This window comes from Diadema antillarum, unplaced genomic scaffold (genome assembly GCF_040938485.1).
Source record: "Diadema antillarum isolate AM-2024a unplaced genomic scaffold, OU_Dant_1.0 scf00000074, whole genome shotgun sequence".
Taxonomy (NCBI): domain Eukaryota; kingdom Metazoa; phylum Echinodermata; class Echinoidea; order Diadematoida; family Diadematidae; genus Diadema; species Diadema antillarum.
Genome location: NW_027270963.1, coordinates 1,798,460 through 1,814,914, shown reverse-complemented (window position 1 = coordinate 1,814,914; position 16,455 = coordinate 1,798,460). Strand labels below are relative to the sequence as shown.

The following is a 16,455-nucleotide window of genomic DNA, read 5'->3' as shown; positions in this document are numbered from 1 at the left end:
CCCACTTTCGCATTCATGTCTCCCGTCACAATAATCAGGTCATGGCATGGGACAGTTTCCAGTTCCCTTTGAAGAGTTTCATAAAAGATGTTCTTATCTTCCTCGTCTGCGTTATTAGTTGGTGCATAGCATTGAATAAGTGATAAGTTGACCTGCTTAGGCCCTACCCCTCAGTCGAACTTTCATCATTCTACTGCAAATTGGCTTACACTCTAAGAGGCATTCGTCAACTCCCTTTTTTAGAATCACCGCCACTCCTTCATGACGTTGACCGTTTTCCCTCCCGGAGTAAAGTACTGTCTCTCCGGTTGTAGTCTTCATTTTGCCACTTTTTGTCCATCTGCATTTCTGAAACAACTTGAGCTAGTCTGCCGGTGTCATACATAGTTTGTACATTCCAAAATCCTACCTTCACTTCACTTTGGCTGTGTTTAGTGCTTCCTTGGTCGTGCCAGTAGCTTCCTCACGGCTTTCACTACTGCCAGTCATACAAGTCCCAGACTGGAACTCAGGGGCACTGCCCACATCAGATCGAGTATTTTTTCTTGTCGCTGTTTCCGTAACATGAATTTTTTTTTTTCTGGGATAGAATTGTTAGTCCTTTGCCCAACCCCCAACCTGGAGGGCCAGTGGGTTACCCTTCGTCTGGTCTCTACCCTTCAACCAATCCGGCCTGGGTGGCCCTACCAGAAGTAAACACTCCCGCCGGCATAGCTCTCCGGGTCACTGAGACACGCAAGCCCACTGACCACTACAATGTAGTAACCCATGAAGTGATTTTTTTTTTTCTCAGTGAGCATACTGGTTTGACACAAAGTTTTCCAGAATATCAAACCAAATTAAAGTGATTCGAGCACCGGACTGTTGCATTTCAATTTCTAAACATGCAGCAGCTCCCTCGTGTGGGAGAAAGAATACCACTTAGCGCTTAGCACACCCTACCCCCTGCTCGCTCACGGCTCTTATGCATTCCATTTTTAGATAATTGATCAGTAATTTAAAAAGAAAAGCAACAATTACAGAATTTATTTGGTTTGGGTTGGATTTTTTCTGTGCAATTTAATGAAGTAGCTAACGAATCTGTTTATACTTTTTTGATTGAAAATTGTCTAAATATGCCCTTCAATGTGTCTACCAGGTTGTTGAATTTAGATTCTTAAGATTCACGCGATCCTTTTTTTAATTGAAAGGAGGCTACGCCCTCCGAAACCCTCCCCCTGGTAGGCCGTGTTTAACTGCCCTCTTGCTTGGGCGTTTCCCCATAGATTGAACATATTCCCCCCCCCCCCAAAAAAAAATAATAATAAATAAATAAATAAATAAATAAATAAATAAATAAATAAATAGAAATAAAATAAATAAATATAAATAAAAATAATAATGATAATAAAAAGTTCTGCGTACGCCCACGCCCCTCCCAGACCCTACCCGAGTAGGTCGCTTCACTCCCTTCACAAACTGCCTACTTTCATCGAAATCTGTAAGTTTCTTTTAAACTTGTGAGTTATGCCATTATAAGAAATAAAGTTGGCGGGTTTGATACAAATCATTAAAATACTTTGGGTGATTAGTAGTAATGACACAAAGATAAGAAACAATAGGACACGCAATTAAAGATCAAGAAGAAAAAGACATTTCATTCGTTCTATTACTTTCAAATACTTTGGTACTTGTGGCAAACTGCAAGTTATTAGACTATCAAACATCTTAAATTGGTCGTTTATTGAATTCATAACGTTCTTTTTCTTGAAAACCAATGATTTTGAACCCCCTATAATCCCTAGTTATGGCCCGCCCACCTGTAACCGTCAAAGTCGGTATAGCTTGTTTATGGCATTTGCAGTTGTAAGGCCACTAAAGAACGCTGTGCGCCGCAGGTAGCATGTAAATATTCCGTTTGATCATGGTTCGCTGTACAATTTCTCCCTCTCTCTCTCTTTCCTTGGTCTCTGTTGTAATCGAACAGTAATTGAAGTAACACCGAAACCCGGGATTGAGGGACCGCTTGGACGTCAGTACGCCATCAACTGCAGAGCGAGTTGGTACCACACTGCCCCAGATATCGAGTGGACCAAAGATGGCCGCCTTATCTTTGAGAATAACAAGTACGTCATCGAGACGGAGCAGACTCAGAGGGAAGACATGACGATCAGTTTCCTCTTCATCCACAACGCGCAACCGGGAGACAGTGGACGATATGGATGCCGTATGGCAGCACCAGCCTTCGGCATAGCCAGTACAACGTTCACAGTATTACCACGTGGGTTGGATTGTCCCATTAATGTCCATTACCTGGAAATATATAATCGTACTACTTATAATATCATCTGATATCTAAAGAATTTTGCAACACGTAATAGTTCAATACAAACGCGATTTTTTTTTATACATAACTATATATGGCGTCATATTGCCTTTAAAGCAAAATTATTTGATTAATATGATGCGAAATGTAGCGATTTATGTAATCATTTACACCATAGACATGATAAACGCCCGTGGCATTATTCACCACCATATATCTACGGTTACGATTTAATATCAGGATTTCTTTTCTGTGTTTGCTGTAGAGTTCTTAAGCTGCTTTAGAAGGTTCAAGAGTGAAATAGATATTTCACTGAATTTTTCCATATCAGCTACTGACCCACCAGCAGTATAGGTAATTTGAATGACGTGAATTACCTTAAAGAATCATTTGTATGCTATAGCGCTCTTTCTTTGATGTACTATATCATCTATATATTTCTTATATTCCTGGTGTTTGTTGACAACAACAGGACCGATTCTGATGCCTTCCCCCCATCAAATAATCCGAAGAGACGCCAACATCACGCTCAGATGCCCAGCCCGGGGAAATTTTGGTGGAAATCTGTTTTGGCTGAAGGTAAGCTCTTAAACAATTCTGTCGTTATACATTTGCAATTTCGAATTATTATAGATTTCCTTCTGTGAGTTTTATTTAATCAATATATAAACATTGATTTATTAATTCGATGCTTATCAGAGAAAAAATCTGAGTCCAATTAAAACGCAAAAAAAAAATGTTGTCATGATCTATTTGCAACTTTAAGAGCAATAATTATAACAGAGAATGATGAAAATTCAAATTGCAAATGTATTGTCCACTTTATCTCATTAATAGGATAACATCTTTATCGGTGGTCAACCCGGGATGTATGACCTGAATAAAGATCGTGTTCCTGACTACAAGGTCGTTGGAAACGAACAGTTGGTGATCCTCAATGCCGGAATCTCAAACGCCGGAGTCTACACCTGCCAATATCGATATTTCTTTCGTGGACGACACCAAACTGTGGCGCAGATTATCAACGCTAATTGTATGTGAAGTCATGAATGTAAAGATATCATACAAACACACGCAATATTGAAGACGAGGCGTAATGTGCTGACTTTAAGTCATTCCAATTCCTTTTTTAATTTGTTTTTTAAAAATATTTAGGGACACGAAAATGATAACTGTGAGTATTACGAGTTTGGTCTACCAAGAGGCTCCAGTCATGCCAGGGAATGTTATAATCTCGAACCGACATGCTTGCATATTATCAGAAAACAGCATCTATTATATTTCTGAATGCTCTATTGTTATATGCTCATGAGTAACTCTCCTTTATATTGTAAGTGTAAAATGAAGCATCTGCAATAAAGTGAGTGTTTTCTACAACCTATTGGCGACCCCATTCGCATATTATGATTTTGTAGAGAAGCAGAACGCATATAGTTTGAAGGAAGCATCAAACTTTTCTTTATGGTCCTTCAAAAGGAACTGGACATGAACGAACCAATAAAGGACGTACACTGAAGAAGTGAGGTATCTATTTGCAAAATCCCATCATGCTTTGATTGCTCTACCAAGAATTTATTTTTTTTTTCTACGTGGATGCATAATTCAAGGGTTTAAACTTATTCCCTCTATGAGGCTAATCTTGATTTAATCTCCTGATTATGTAGTTCCGGTCGAAATCGTGACGGCGCCGCTTATTCGATGGCAGGAGCTGCCCAACAAGGGTCCCCTGCGTCTTGAGTGCAAGGCGAAGGGATATCCGCTGCCTCGTATTGCCTGGACATATTCGAATTTCACCTTCGAGAGCGGGGGCTACATGAATAAGAACGTGTCCATCGTTACTAGCCCCCAGTCGCAGACAGTCGTAACCTCCGTACTCAGCGTCGCTAACCTCCCGGATCGCTTCAACGTGGCCAGATTTAACTGCACTGGTCGCAACACGGTCAGCTCGGCCAGCAAGCTCATTATGGTCGTGAACATGGGTAAGTGAAACTAAAGCCTGCCGCACACTATACGACTCACGACTATACGACTGACAGACTTTGGATCCGAAATGAATCGCAATATCCTCAGAATAAACACGCATGTTTATTTCGTTTATTTCAGATCCAAAGTCTGTCAGTCGTATAGTTGTGAGTCGCATATGTGCGATGGGCTTCAGTGTCACCACAACGTCATACTCATCGCAGAATCGAGGATGATACGATGTGACTCGTTTAAGGGACGGTATAGTATTGGTGGAGGTGAGGATTCAGCTTTTAACTTTTTGCGAGATACTTATAACCACTTTATGAAATGTTAAAGAGCATATAATTCTACAGGAATTCAAAATCTATTTGATGAAAATCGGTTTTGAAATGGCTGAGATATCCGGAAACAGAGTAAACTAAAGCAATCCTAATAAAAGGCGGGTCCTATTACGATCGCTTTGTTTGAGATATCTCAGCAATTTCGACACCAATTTCCATCAAATGAACCTTCAACTCCTATTATGATCGATATGCTTTTTCATGCTTTATAACAAGTTTCTCATTATCTCAAAATATCATCATAAAAAACACTAAAAAACCTGAAGCCCCATCTCAACCAAAACTGCACCAAGTCTTTAACCATATATGTGTTTTTCCCTGGTGCTTGTTTTAAGAGGGACCAATGATATAGAATTTTAAATGCTGTCATCCACTTTGCCTTTACAAGACTCTGTGGTAAGAATAAGGATTAGACATATACGCTTGATGACGTTAGAGGGAGAACGGAATGGCATCCAATTAAATCAGTCCCCTCCACTTCTAAAGCCTTTTTCAGTGGCCATCAACACTCATAAGACACACACACACACACACACACACACACACATTTCCGCGGATGTATACGTAACCACTTGTCTTACGAAAGTAGCCCTCGTGACCCGGTGAACCGGTGAATGACTTCTGCTATAGTAGTCTTGCAGTGCCATATGGACATATTACCATGACAACAGAAGAAGACAGATGATACCACCGAGCATGACATTCCAATCGTCGTATTCTAATTCTTGGACAGGGATTAGAAGACCTCGATGGTCGTAAATGTATGTTTGTTCGGGTTCAAGGCATATGTGACCTTTTTGTTCGTCAATCATTATCTTTGGACTTGATCGAAAACTCATGCCCCTTTTTTTCTAATCTCCGACTTTGGATGTACAAGCTTAAAGGTAACTCATGGGCAATGCTAAACAAAAAAAAAAAAAAAAACGCTGGGGAATCAAAGAAAGTTACTCAAATTCGTGTCGTTAACTTAAAGTGCGGTTTTTTGGTGTGTTTTTTTTTTTTTTGCGCTGAAAGCCTTTTTTTTTTGTGCTTATTAGCTGATCCTCACTTTTAAAACCGAAGAGTAAAGATGCGCATTACGTGCGTTTGTATTATACTGTATCGTGATTGGTTAAAAGCCCACGAACTGTCGTAAAATTCGACATGTCAAATCTTTACGTCTGGTGACGTCACACTTCCGGTCTTAAGGTTGTACGACCGGTCTGACCGTGTAGTGTGCATAGTATGACGGGCTAGATATGACGGGCTAGATATGACAGAATTCGACACAGCCATACAACTATGCAGTCATGGAATGGATGTCAGGTTTTAACCAATCAGAACGCAAGAAACCGTACAACTGTGCAACTGTTCAACTATGCAACTGCGCAACTGCGCAACTGCGCAACTGTACAGCCCTAGAATGTCTGTATGGCTGTCACTCGTACGGGCCGAACAACTATACATCCCTGCATTTTAACCAATCAGGATTCGATTTTCTGGACAGCTGCACTGCTCTCTCTCTCTCTCTTGTTTGGAATAGGTGTAGGACTTTTAGTCCCATGTAACCTATTTTGATATTGTTTGTGATTGACAGTAGTACGTATGCAGCACAGAGAAATAGACATCAAGTTTCATGCAAAAAGACCTTAACCAAAGTACTAGGATTTGAATGGTTATAATTTTACAACCATTTGCCGCCCGGAGGAATGGTTGTCTAATCTATCACAACATGATGGATTTAAAACCACGGAACGTGATAACAATTAAGGATGATAGAGCACGGCGCCCTATTATCTCTAGTTACAACCAAACAATCGTGAGACTGTCTAGTTAATCGCATCCTGATTGGCTGAAACCCACCAGGCGTTCCGTGATGTATGCAGGGATGTATAGTTGTTCGCTTAATGGCACTTCGGCCCGTACGAGTGATAACCAGACAGGCATTCAAGGGCTGCACAGTTGCAAAGTTGCATAGTTGTATGATTTCTTGCGTTCTGATTGGTTAAAACCTGACATCCATTCCATGACTGTACAGTTGCATAGTTGTGTTATGTACGACTCATTTCGCCAGCCATAAGTGTGCGGCGGGCCCTTACTGCCAAGCCGCATGCCGAGCAGGTCATTTAAATCATGGTGAACTCTGTCATGTCTGTCTTCGAAAAAAAAAGGATAAAAATTGATCTTTCCTTGACTCTTGTTCCATCGTGTCCTTTTTAACGAAAGAAAGTCTCTACTCTCACATACGTACAGGTGGAACCAGCAGTCAGGGACCAAACCAGGGACCTCAGAGACCAAATACGGGAGCGTCATCAGGAGGTGGACGCACACACAGGAGCGTTTCGACCTATCTAATGGCTCTTCCTGCCATGGTCCCATTAGTTATCACACTCCTGCTTGAGCAAAAGAGAGAATGAAAATAACTAAGAGTTGATACTTAGTTATACAGTGCACTCCCGTTATAACGAACACGGTTATAACGAAATTCCGGTTACAGCGAAATAAGAATTCAGGACGCGACATTATCTTCTCTTTGTTTCTTTTTCTTTATGTTTATTTGCTCGGTTATAACGACATTTCGATATAACGAAAGAAAAGTGCCTTCCCCGAGGACTTCGTTATAACGGGAGTCCATTGTATGGACAGCGCACCCCAGTAGTTCACGAACGTTACATGCCAGATCTAGGCTCAAGCAACATGTATCGTCTGGTAGTAAACAACATCAGATTTGAGTATGCGTCCTTATCATGATTTTGGGCTTTTAAAGGAACTATGTATTGATAATGCGTATTGACTTGTTTTGATTCTCGATATCCTCAACATCACCTATGGGTCCAAATGAATATCTAAACCTGCAAATAAATTTAATAACATTAATAGTTCTATTTTTCTTCAGGTTATTTGCATAAGCTCAGAAAAGACCTTTCAAAAAGACCAAGACTCTACCACTGACATTATCTGCATGCCAATCATTTTTAAAGTGCTATTATGACAAACAAAATTCACTTGAATGCACCTTCCCCGAGACTGAGATTAACTCGAATTTTTCCATGCTTTTTAACTCGAATGTTTCCATGATACTATAATGCGGTTAAAAAAAGGTACTGTAGTTGAGAAACATTGGAGTTATGCTCAGTCTACGGGAAAGAGACATTCCAGTCTCCTTTGTCAGTTATTTTAGTACTCTAGCAATGTTGACAGCTGATATCATTGACAGAATCTTGTTTATGAAAGTTGTTCTTTTTGCAGACGTATCCAAATGATCTGAAGAAAAAAGTAGAAATATTATTAAAATACCTGACACGTACCTGATTTTTTTTTAGATAGCCACGTAATGATGATCAGGGTTTTATGAATCTAAACACAGTCAATATGCATAATCCCTTTAAAAAAGTCAAAAGTGATTAAAATGTCTTCTTGCACGATTGTGTGTGTGTGTGTTTTTTTTTTGTATTTGGTGTGTTTGTTTGTTTATTTCCATGTACTTTGAAAGAGTTACATCAACACACCTTTACTAGGTAACATATATGTCATTATTGTTGTTTTCTGAAAAGAATTCATGTCGCGTTGAACGCGTTATTGTTCGTCGGAATTGACCTTTTGACCCCTTTTGTGCCAACGAGTTAAATGTGCACAAATCTGACACACAAACCTATGGACAGGTAATTAATGTAGCAAGCATAGGGTTAAGAGAAAGTTCTCAACCTCTATAACAGGGGTGAACAACTTTGGGACTCTAATGTGGTCACATTGACAGAAAACAGAACAAAAAAAATGTGTTCCGGTGTGGGGTCCTCATCATGTTTGTTCATTTGCTTGCATTTTGGAAAGTATGGACCAATCAAAATTTAATTCAACATGCAGTGACTAAAAAAAGCTTTGCATGGTTTCCTTATGTGCTCATAATCATACACACGTCATAAATGCATATAGAATTCAGCTGCAGATGTATGGTGTACATAAACTAAGAAGTTAATGCATATATATTTTCATCTATGTATATGAGAATCATTTACGCATATATATACACATACAATGTGCGTATATACGAATGCGTGTAAATTTCCTGTCACCGCGCTATAATTATTGTGTGTCTTTGTTATGGTGATGTTAATGCTATGTCAGTAAGATTATGTGCAATTTTACTCTCTTGATTGAAACAGAATGTAATGATATTTGAAATGAACAGATTCATGTCTTTCTGTTTGTTTTGTGATATGCCATTTTTTCAGCATAAATAAACTTTTTTTTGTCAACTTTGTTTTGCGAATATTGTGCCTAGGGTCAGTGATGTCACTATAAGTCCTTCCTATATTGAAACTTCTTTTTTTCTTCTATAGCGTGAGATGGTCAGGGCCAGCGCAGTGTTTTCAAAAGTGTGGGGGCCCACTTCCGGGTTTCATGAGCTAGCAACAAAAAAAAAAAAAAAAGGGGGGGGGGAGGGGTCCTCAGCTCATCTCTCCCCGTCCACTTCCGGGTTTCTTCAGCTGACAAGCAAAAAAAAAAAGGTCGCCAGCTCATTTTCTCCCCTCCCATTTCCGGGTGTTATTTTTTTAAAAAAAAGGTCTTCAGACAAAACACATAATCTTACCGCCGCCATACTTCAAGATCTCTGTCTATTTCTTTTTTAGTGCCACTTACGTACTTCCGGGTTTAAAAAAGTGTGGGGGCCCAAAGTGATGACACCTTATGTATTCCTTTGTATGGTGCGCAAAAAGTGTGGGGCCCGAGCCCCCACGGCCCCCACGGCTGCGCCGGCCCTGGTGGTGTGAACTCCAAAGCTGTTTATCCATTACATTTGAAGCCGTACTCTGTAGATACCTTAATGATAAATCAAATGATAAAACAAATTCAAAGCGCCTATCGTGTTACGAAGAATGAAAAGGCACATAATGCTATCAGTCATTCGGGATTGAAACAGTTCTGAGTAGATATTTTCCGCGCCACTGATGCTAAAAGCCAGAATTAAGTAGGTAACGTATCCACACCAGGAACTTTGACATGAGAGCATAATAATATACATACATAAATACCCCTAAATATAAGTTCTGCAAGTAAAATTTCATACGTAATATTTTTCTTATACCCGCATTGTATTCATTAAAGATGACATCATAAAAAGCCTGATTAATTATCTTTAAAATGACACCTCAGTTGGTATGATTGGTGTTCCTGGAATGTGCAAAACAGAATGGGGACAGATCAAAAGTGAAAAGTCGCCAAAAAAAAAAAAACAAATTTTGGACTACACTTTACTGCTTGACCTAACACGTTTGCTCTGTTTTGCAACATTTCACATCGAGAAACACAATAACATAGAGAAAAAGCAAATTATGTTCGGTGGTAAAAAAAAGTCATCCATGACATCAGTGTGAGAGATCCCATACAATAAAGATATACACATTTTGAAGTTTTAAGCATATTTTTTTTTTGTCGAAAACAAGGACATACAGACTGTAGAAAGCACATCGGCCTATTATCACCTTCCATTTTCAATTCTTGAAAAGTCAATTATACTGCTGTGTTTGGACTATAAGGCGGATTTAAAGCTATCCTATGTCATGTACTTGCTACACTATTCCATGAAGTCGTCTCTATGCTTTGCACTTGAACGAAGGGGGAAAACGAACCCATCAAACAGCATAGGCCTACACGTGCACCGGCGCGCGCTTGCACACACACACACACACACACACACACACACAAACACACAAACACACACGCATACATACAATTCAACTTAAAAGCAGTGCCGCAGTCGTATATCGCACATCTATGTACCCTCTGACCGGCACATAGCAATACAACTCATGTGTACGGTCATCAGGTCAGACCATAGGGCTACATTGTGTTAAAGCTCCACGGTCACATCTTGGTCAAAACATATATTCAGACGATTGCATGTTTTATTCCACGTGTTAGTTCTTTGGAGTTTGAGTTTTAATACACAAATGATAAACGCGAGGCATTACTCTTCTGTTTTCTGTTTCTTTACTATACTGTTCTTCATCGAAAGAGACTGTAGAAAACACACAGAAACTAGTGTTCGTATATGGACTTAGGTGCAATGAATAATGTAGGGTTGCTAAAAAATAAACAGCCACATAAATATTGTTAGGCTCCATTAAGCTGTACCCAGAAATGTTGTTCGTTCTCGGAAATTTGAGCCTTCATCTGATACAAACTTAATGAGCTAAAATGACTCAAGCTTTGAGAAGTACCAAGGCACAAGAAATCAAGCAAGAACCAAGCGTTTTCAATAGGTCATCCACTCAGTGAGGGCTCAAAAGAGAAGAAAGACAAATGAGGGAGAAATTCAAAGGCTTCAAGACAGGAAGAGAAAACCTTACGAGGTGGTGAGATATATCGGGTGCTTTTATCTCATCCTCCTCAGAAGGTACACTGCCAGCTAATTCAGTTTCTCACGAATGCCATTAATTATCAATGGTCTAGACAGTAGACATTTACGTCCGCTTTATGACACGTTCTCTAGGAGAACAATGTGATCGGAAATAACGGTTATGAAATAAAACAACAATAACAAAAACTAGCCTTCTTCTCATCTGTAAATTTCACGTAAGAATTCACCTTAGATCAACTTCTGGGAATCTACGTCCTACAAGCAATACTCATATGTAGATTCCTCATGTAACTTTGACGTCTTAATTCTCTTATTGTTGTATTCGACAATTCACTCATTTAATTTCTTGTTATATTAATGGTTTATTTCTTAAAACGTGGAATTTGGAACAATGAATACAAAAAACAACAACAACAAAACAACAACAAACAAACAGGTATTGATTAGGAATTGACCGCAATCGGGTGAATGCTAAGTCTAAGTTAAATGAGCGTGAAACCGAAATATATATGTTAATTGAGGGAATCACCAAAAAACTACTGTACTCAGTGTCTCTCTGTTCCATGCCTGCAGAACAGTTTGCATTAGGGTCCTTCTTGATGTTACTTGGCTCCTAAAGTACACACAAGACAGACAGACAGACAAGGGGGGGGGGATGAGGACTTCGTCTCTCAATATATATATATATATACATATATATTTCATAGCAACTGATTAACATATTGCCATATATACATCAACGCAAATAAACACTAAATTGATCAGTTTTTTTTAGTAGTAGCCATGACTAAAGACATCATGGGCGTACGTACTCGAGCAGGATTCGAACCCACGACTTCCTGATCTCCGGACTGGCGTCATTTCCACTAGACCACCGAACTTCTGCCCGATAGCAAGTGTTGGTTCTAATCCTTTAGATAGCATGCAGCGAGTGCTGTGCAATTATACAAATTCATATCATTTTTCCGTCGAGATGTTTTCACTGCAACTGATTGACAAATTGCCCTGCATCGACGTACATAAGCACTAAATTGATCAGTCTTTTCGTAGTAGCCATGACTAAAAAAATTATGGGCGTACGTATTCGAGCAGGATTGGAACCTACGACCCCCTGATCTCCGGACAGGCGTCATTTCCACGAGACCACCGAGCTTCCGCCCTACAGCAAATGTTTCTTCTAACCCATATCCTTATTCTGATCATAAATTTGAATAAAATACGTGTACTTTAATGGTTCATACAACGACAAGATCAGGGGATGGGGGTGGGGTGAGGTGGTTTAACCCTCCTCCCCCTTGGGCTCCTTTCTTTTTTTGTGTGTGTGTGTGTGGGGGGGGGGGGTTGTTGTTGTTGTTGTTGTTGTTGTTGTTTGGGGGGAATTATGAAGACTTCATTATCATAACCCATTGTCATTGGGTCAACCCCCCCCCCTTAGTAAAAGCTAGATCCGCCTCTCCCAATTTTGCCAGCTCCCAATTTGTGTAACCGACGTAATGGCGAGAATTATTTTTCTGAAAGAGATAAATCAAGGGCTCTTTCCTTTTGCTGGTAAAGTGAACATGTGGGAAATCATCTCTTTACTTTCTCTATGTAGTTACACCTGCATGATTTTTCTTTGTGAGCAACGTGAGATCCTCCTCATTTGTCTCTCGAGTCTGCACTTGCTGACGAAATTATGGTCCAAAATGTCTCGTTTGACGTCTGATGCCTGCTCGTCTTCTCCGAAGCGCTCGTTACATCTTTTTATTACTGTCATTATTCGTATCTTGTAGGCTTGCGTCTATCCGACTTTCGAGCTGCATAGACAATAGAACACCAAACTTCAAAAGAAAACGAGATGAGAATAAGCGGTTATTTAATTCATGTAAGTCATTAATAAAATAAAAGGGCCCTTGTATCATAGAAAATAATGTACAGGGGTCTCACTCGCTGGAATCGAGCTCGTACCAGAAAATAACAAATGGAATGGATCAACTCCCAAGTCATATATTCTCATGAACGTGCATGCACCTCCCATTCTCTACCGAGCCGACAAAGCCATCAACATCCCGAAGATCCCACATCAGACATGAACGCAAACATAGCTCTGCTACTCTTGTGCTTATTTTACTCCTGGAGAATTATAACTGGTACGTATTCATTCATTCATCACTTCGTATTACATTCTCACTGTGCCCTATTCCTTTCCGTGCATCAGAAAATTGATTCAGACTAGGCAGTTCGATGAAAATGTTATATTTGGTTAGAGGCTCAATATGCTTATCCAGAAAGAAAAAATGAGAGTGTCCCTTTGCGTATGGATTTGCGTATGGATGTAATTTGTCCTGATTTGAGCAATCATGTAATCTACTGAGTATAGACATTTTTGGCGGGTCTTTCCTTAACTCTTTTATTATTTTTAACATACAGGGGATACAATCTTGCTCATTTGTATGAGCTTCGCAACCTTCCCCCATCCTTTGCAAAACAAAGGGTACTTGCGCAAGGACTGATTTCCTGAGTCAACTTTATGATGTCCTGCGAATCCAGCGTGATTTTTTTCGAAATGAAATTGTTTAATTTGCTGTCTCCGCTGAATCATTTGTTTGTTTTCTTTTTCCGTGGCAATTAACAGGTATTCTTCTTTATTTCGTTGATTTCTTGTACCATGCAGAGACAATAAATGAAATGAAACGAAATGAAATGAAATGGAATTTCATGAGGAATTCGGGTAGCAACTCAAAAAGATCATGCTTGTGTGTTTATACGAAAGTATTCAAAGAGTGATAACACGCAGTTAATGATTGACCTCACGATAGTTTCGTATTATTTTTTTTCAGGGTTTCTTGCCTGTTTATGTCAGTTAAATTTCGTTATTCTGAAGATTAAAGAACAAATCTCATCTTATTTTCGGATTAACGAACCTTAGGACTAAAACAGCACAAATTTCTGGATAAACAACCACTTTTTTTTTTAATCTTCGGATTAAAAACCTCTGTACTATAAGTAGGTAGGCCTATACTGAATTTGTGTCTTTCGGAATAACGATCTTTTTTATTATCTTGTTGTTATTAGTTATTATTTATTGTCTCACTTTATATTCATGAGGAAGTTGATTTATTTTTTTACTCTGGGAAATAATGTCTCCTGCATATCTATTAGTGAACAAATGCCACACAAAAATGACGCCCAATAATCTAACATAAAGCGCTATTTTTTAAAGCATGTATGACAACCATTCTTCATAGTTGATTTTTATTGTAAGCTTTGAGTACAAACTTTCAATTTGACTCACTCTATATTTATAAATCATTGCTTGAAATTAGAAAAATCTTATTAGATATTTGATGTCAGAGTTTTTGTACTCTAAAATCCGACAGTAAGCCTGCAGCGCTGCTTGGTCTTATCGATTTTTCCAGTTATCCATGTAAGTTACCATTCTGTGTTTCAGAGAAGTAAAAAGCGGTCTATTTCGATTTAATACAGCTATGTTAATACAATGTATGTACATTTTGACGACATTAATAATCAGCCTGCTTTAATCGAAGAAAAAACGTTATCTTTTCTGATTTTTTGTTTGTTTGATTCCGTCTTCGTGTGCAACAGGGTCCCACACACATCTACACACTGAAATACATATTAAATGATTATATTATTCATGTTTGAATTATGTATGTTATTTTGTAATGCGCAATAGAGTGTGTTATTATAGCAACTGCGCAATATGAATGTCTATTACTATTATTATTATTATAATTATAAGTATTATTATTATTATTATTATTATAATTATAAGTATTATTATTATTATTATTATTGTTATTATTATTATCATTATTATTATTATTATTATTATTATTATTATTATTATCATTGTTATTATTGTTATTATCAAACTGCAAATAGTCTCTTAGTGGTTACTCTTTCTGTTGCTGGAATAATATACCAGTCAACATTATTTCACGTACAGAAACGGCAGTGAATGGGACAGTACAGGATAGTATAAGACAATTGCACACTGTAAGAACACCTAAGCTAAAATCATGTTCCACATAATACCCTCTTTCTTCATTTGCGTGCAGGGACAGAAATACACCAACCGAACATGGTCAACCCAATTTCGGTAAATATAACATATTCTTCGAAAAAAAAATGTATGTTATCCGTGCTTTCCTCGTAATATAATGTTTCCATGTTCTTTTGATGTTACTTCAGTAGTACAGGAAGACTGGAACACCAAGTATGCTCTATGCAAAACAAAACCCGAGACAAAGAACATTATTTGTGAGGTACGTAAATCGGATTTTGTGAAACTACGTCATGAATATTACTTAGCTTGCATCAGTTCTGTCAGTTCTATTTGACCTCAATGATAGGTGATATAGAGTGTAAATGTTATCGTTTCCTTAACAGAGGGATTTCCCCTCTTTAATGTCATTAGTCCGTAGATAAAAGTCTCAATCCACATGCGTCCTCTGAACAGATGACTACCAGCTATCCTTTGATCGCTGGAAAGATTTCGGTCAAACATTTGTCAAAGTCAAAGGTATGTCTTCCGTTTTCATTTCCTAATTCTAAATGTATAGCTTTGAATATACATGTATATGAAATCATGAAGAACTGAGGTGCTTATTTATTTTCGAAATCTGAGTGTTTAGTCTGTCTGCGTCTGCTTTAATACATTTAGATTTACACCATGGATGTTAAATCTAACACAGATCATATAAGTGTCAATAGAGGACCACACCCACAGGTGTAGAAACTATGTTTTGATGGTGCTAAAAAGTGTTCACCTGGTATTTCGTGGTGTTAATTTGACACTGGTCCGGTGCTAATTCAACAATGATACCGCATGGTGTTGATTTGATATTGCTGGTGTCAATGTCAATGGTATAACACTCGTCCAGCTTCGATAGGAGATCATACCAACTGGTGTTACTGTGCTGTGCCTGTAAATGTGTTCACACCTTTCTTTCAAAAAGGTCAAGTACCTTATCGGAAAAATCAACGAGAAGAATAGTAATTAAGAAACTATTCACAAAACAATATTATATTTTTAAATGACACCCGGAGGTGTCAATCTAACACCATAAATGAGCACCGGAAATGTAACACCAGCACGGTGCTTCATATTTAAAACCGGACTTTTTGCAGTGTAGTGATTTGCTAAAGTTGAGGTATGGTGCATTGAAGATAGACGGGGTGAATGGGTATGACAGAGAGGTCTGGTGTGTTGATGAGGAACTTATTATAGTGGCCACCTCCATGCAGATCGTCCTGCGGATGAGGAATGGACGACTGTTGACTACCTAGTTATTCCTCCGCTCTCTATATAAGAAATTCTGCGTCTTGTGCGTGGAATCCCAAATGCTGGACACAATGTAGTCATAAAGACTGTGCCTAGAATCAGAGCTCATTTCTTCCAGCCTCAATGAGAAAGGTCTTTTTTTTTTTTTAATTGTCGAACGCATCATGTCCGTCATTTAATGTAGAAGAGCCAGAGCTTTCATTAGACCTGCGTATTG

General features: G+C 38.7%; 1 protein-coding gene across 1 annotated transcript; it reads left to right on the top strand.

The window, feature by feature from the left end:
• Positions 1-15: 15 nt before the first annotated feature.
• LOC139717345 (neural cell adhesion molecule 2-like) lies at positions 16-7,007 on the top strand. Its single transcript, XM_071628851.1, has 7 exons — positions 16-38; positions 590-735; positions 1,967-2,260; positions 2,778-2,884; positions 3,143-3,338; positions 3,970-4,284; positions 6,844-7,007. Exons 1-7 carry the CDS (start codon positions 16-18, stop codon positions 7,005-7,007), a joined length of 1,245 nt encoding a protein of 414 aa, XP_071484952.1.
• The last annotated feature ends 9,448 nt before the right edge of the window (positions 7,008-16,455 follow it).

Coding starts and splice junctions, on each gene's coding strand:
- LOC139717345 (XM_071628851.1), top strand. CDS start 16: ATGTCTCCCGTCACAATAATCAG. Junction 2,261..2,777: donor AACGTTCACAGTATTACCAC/GTGGGTTGGATT, acceptor TGACAACAACAG/GACCGATTCTGATGCCTTCC. Junction 4,285..6,843: donor CATTATGGTCGTGAACATGG/GTAAGTGAAACT, acceptor ACATACGTACAG/GTGGAACCAGCAGTCAGGGA.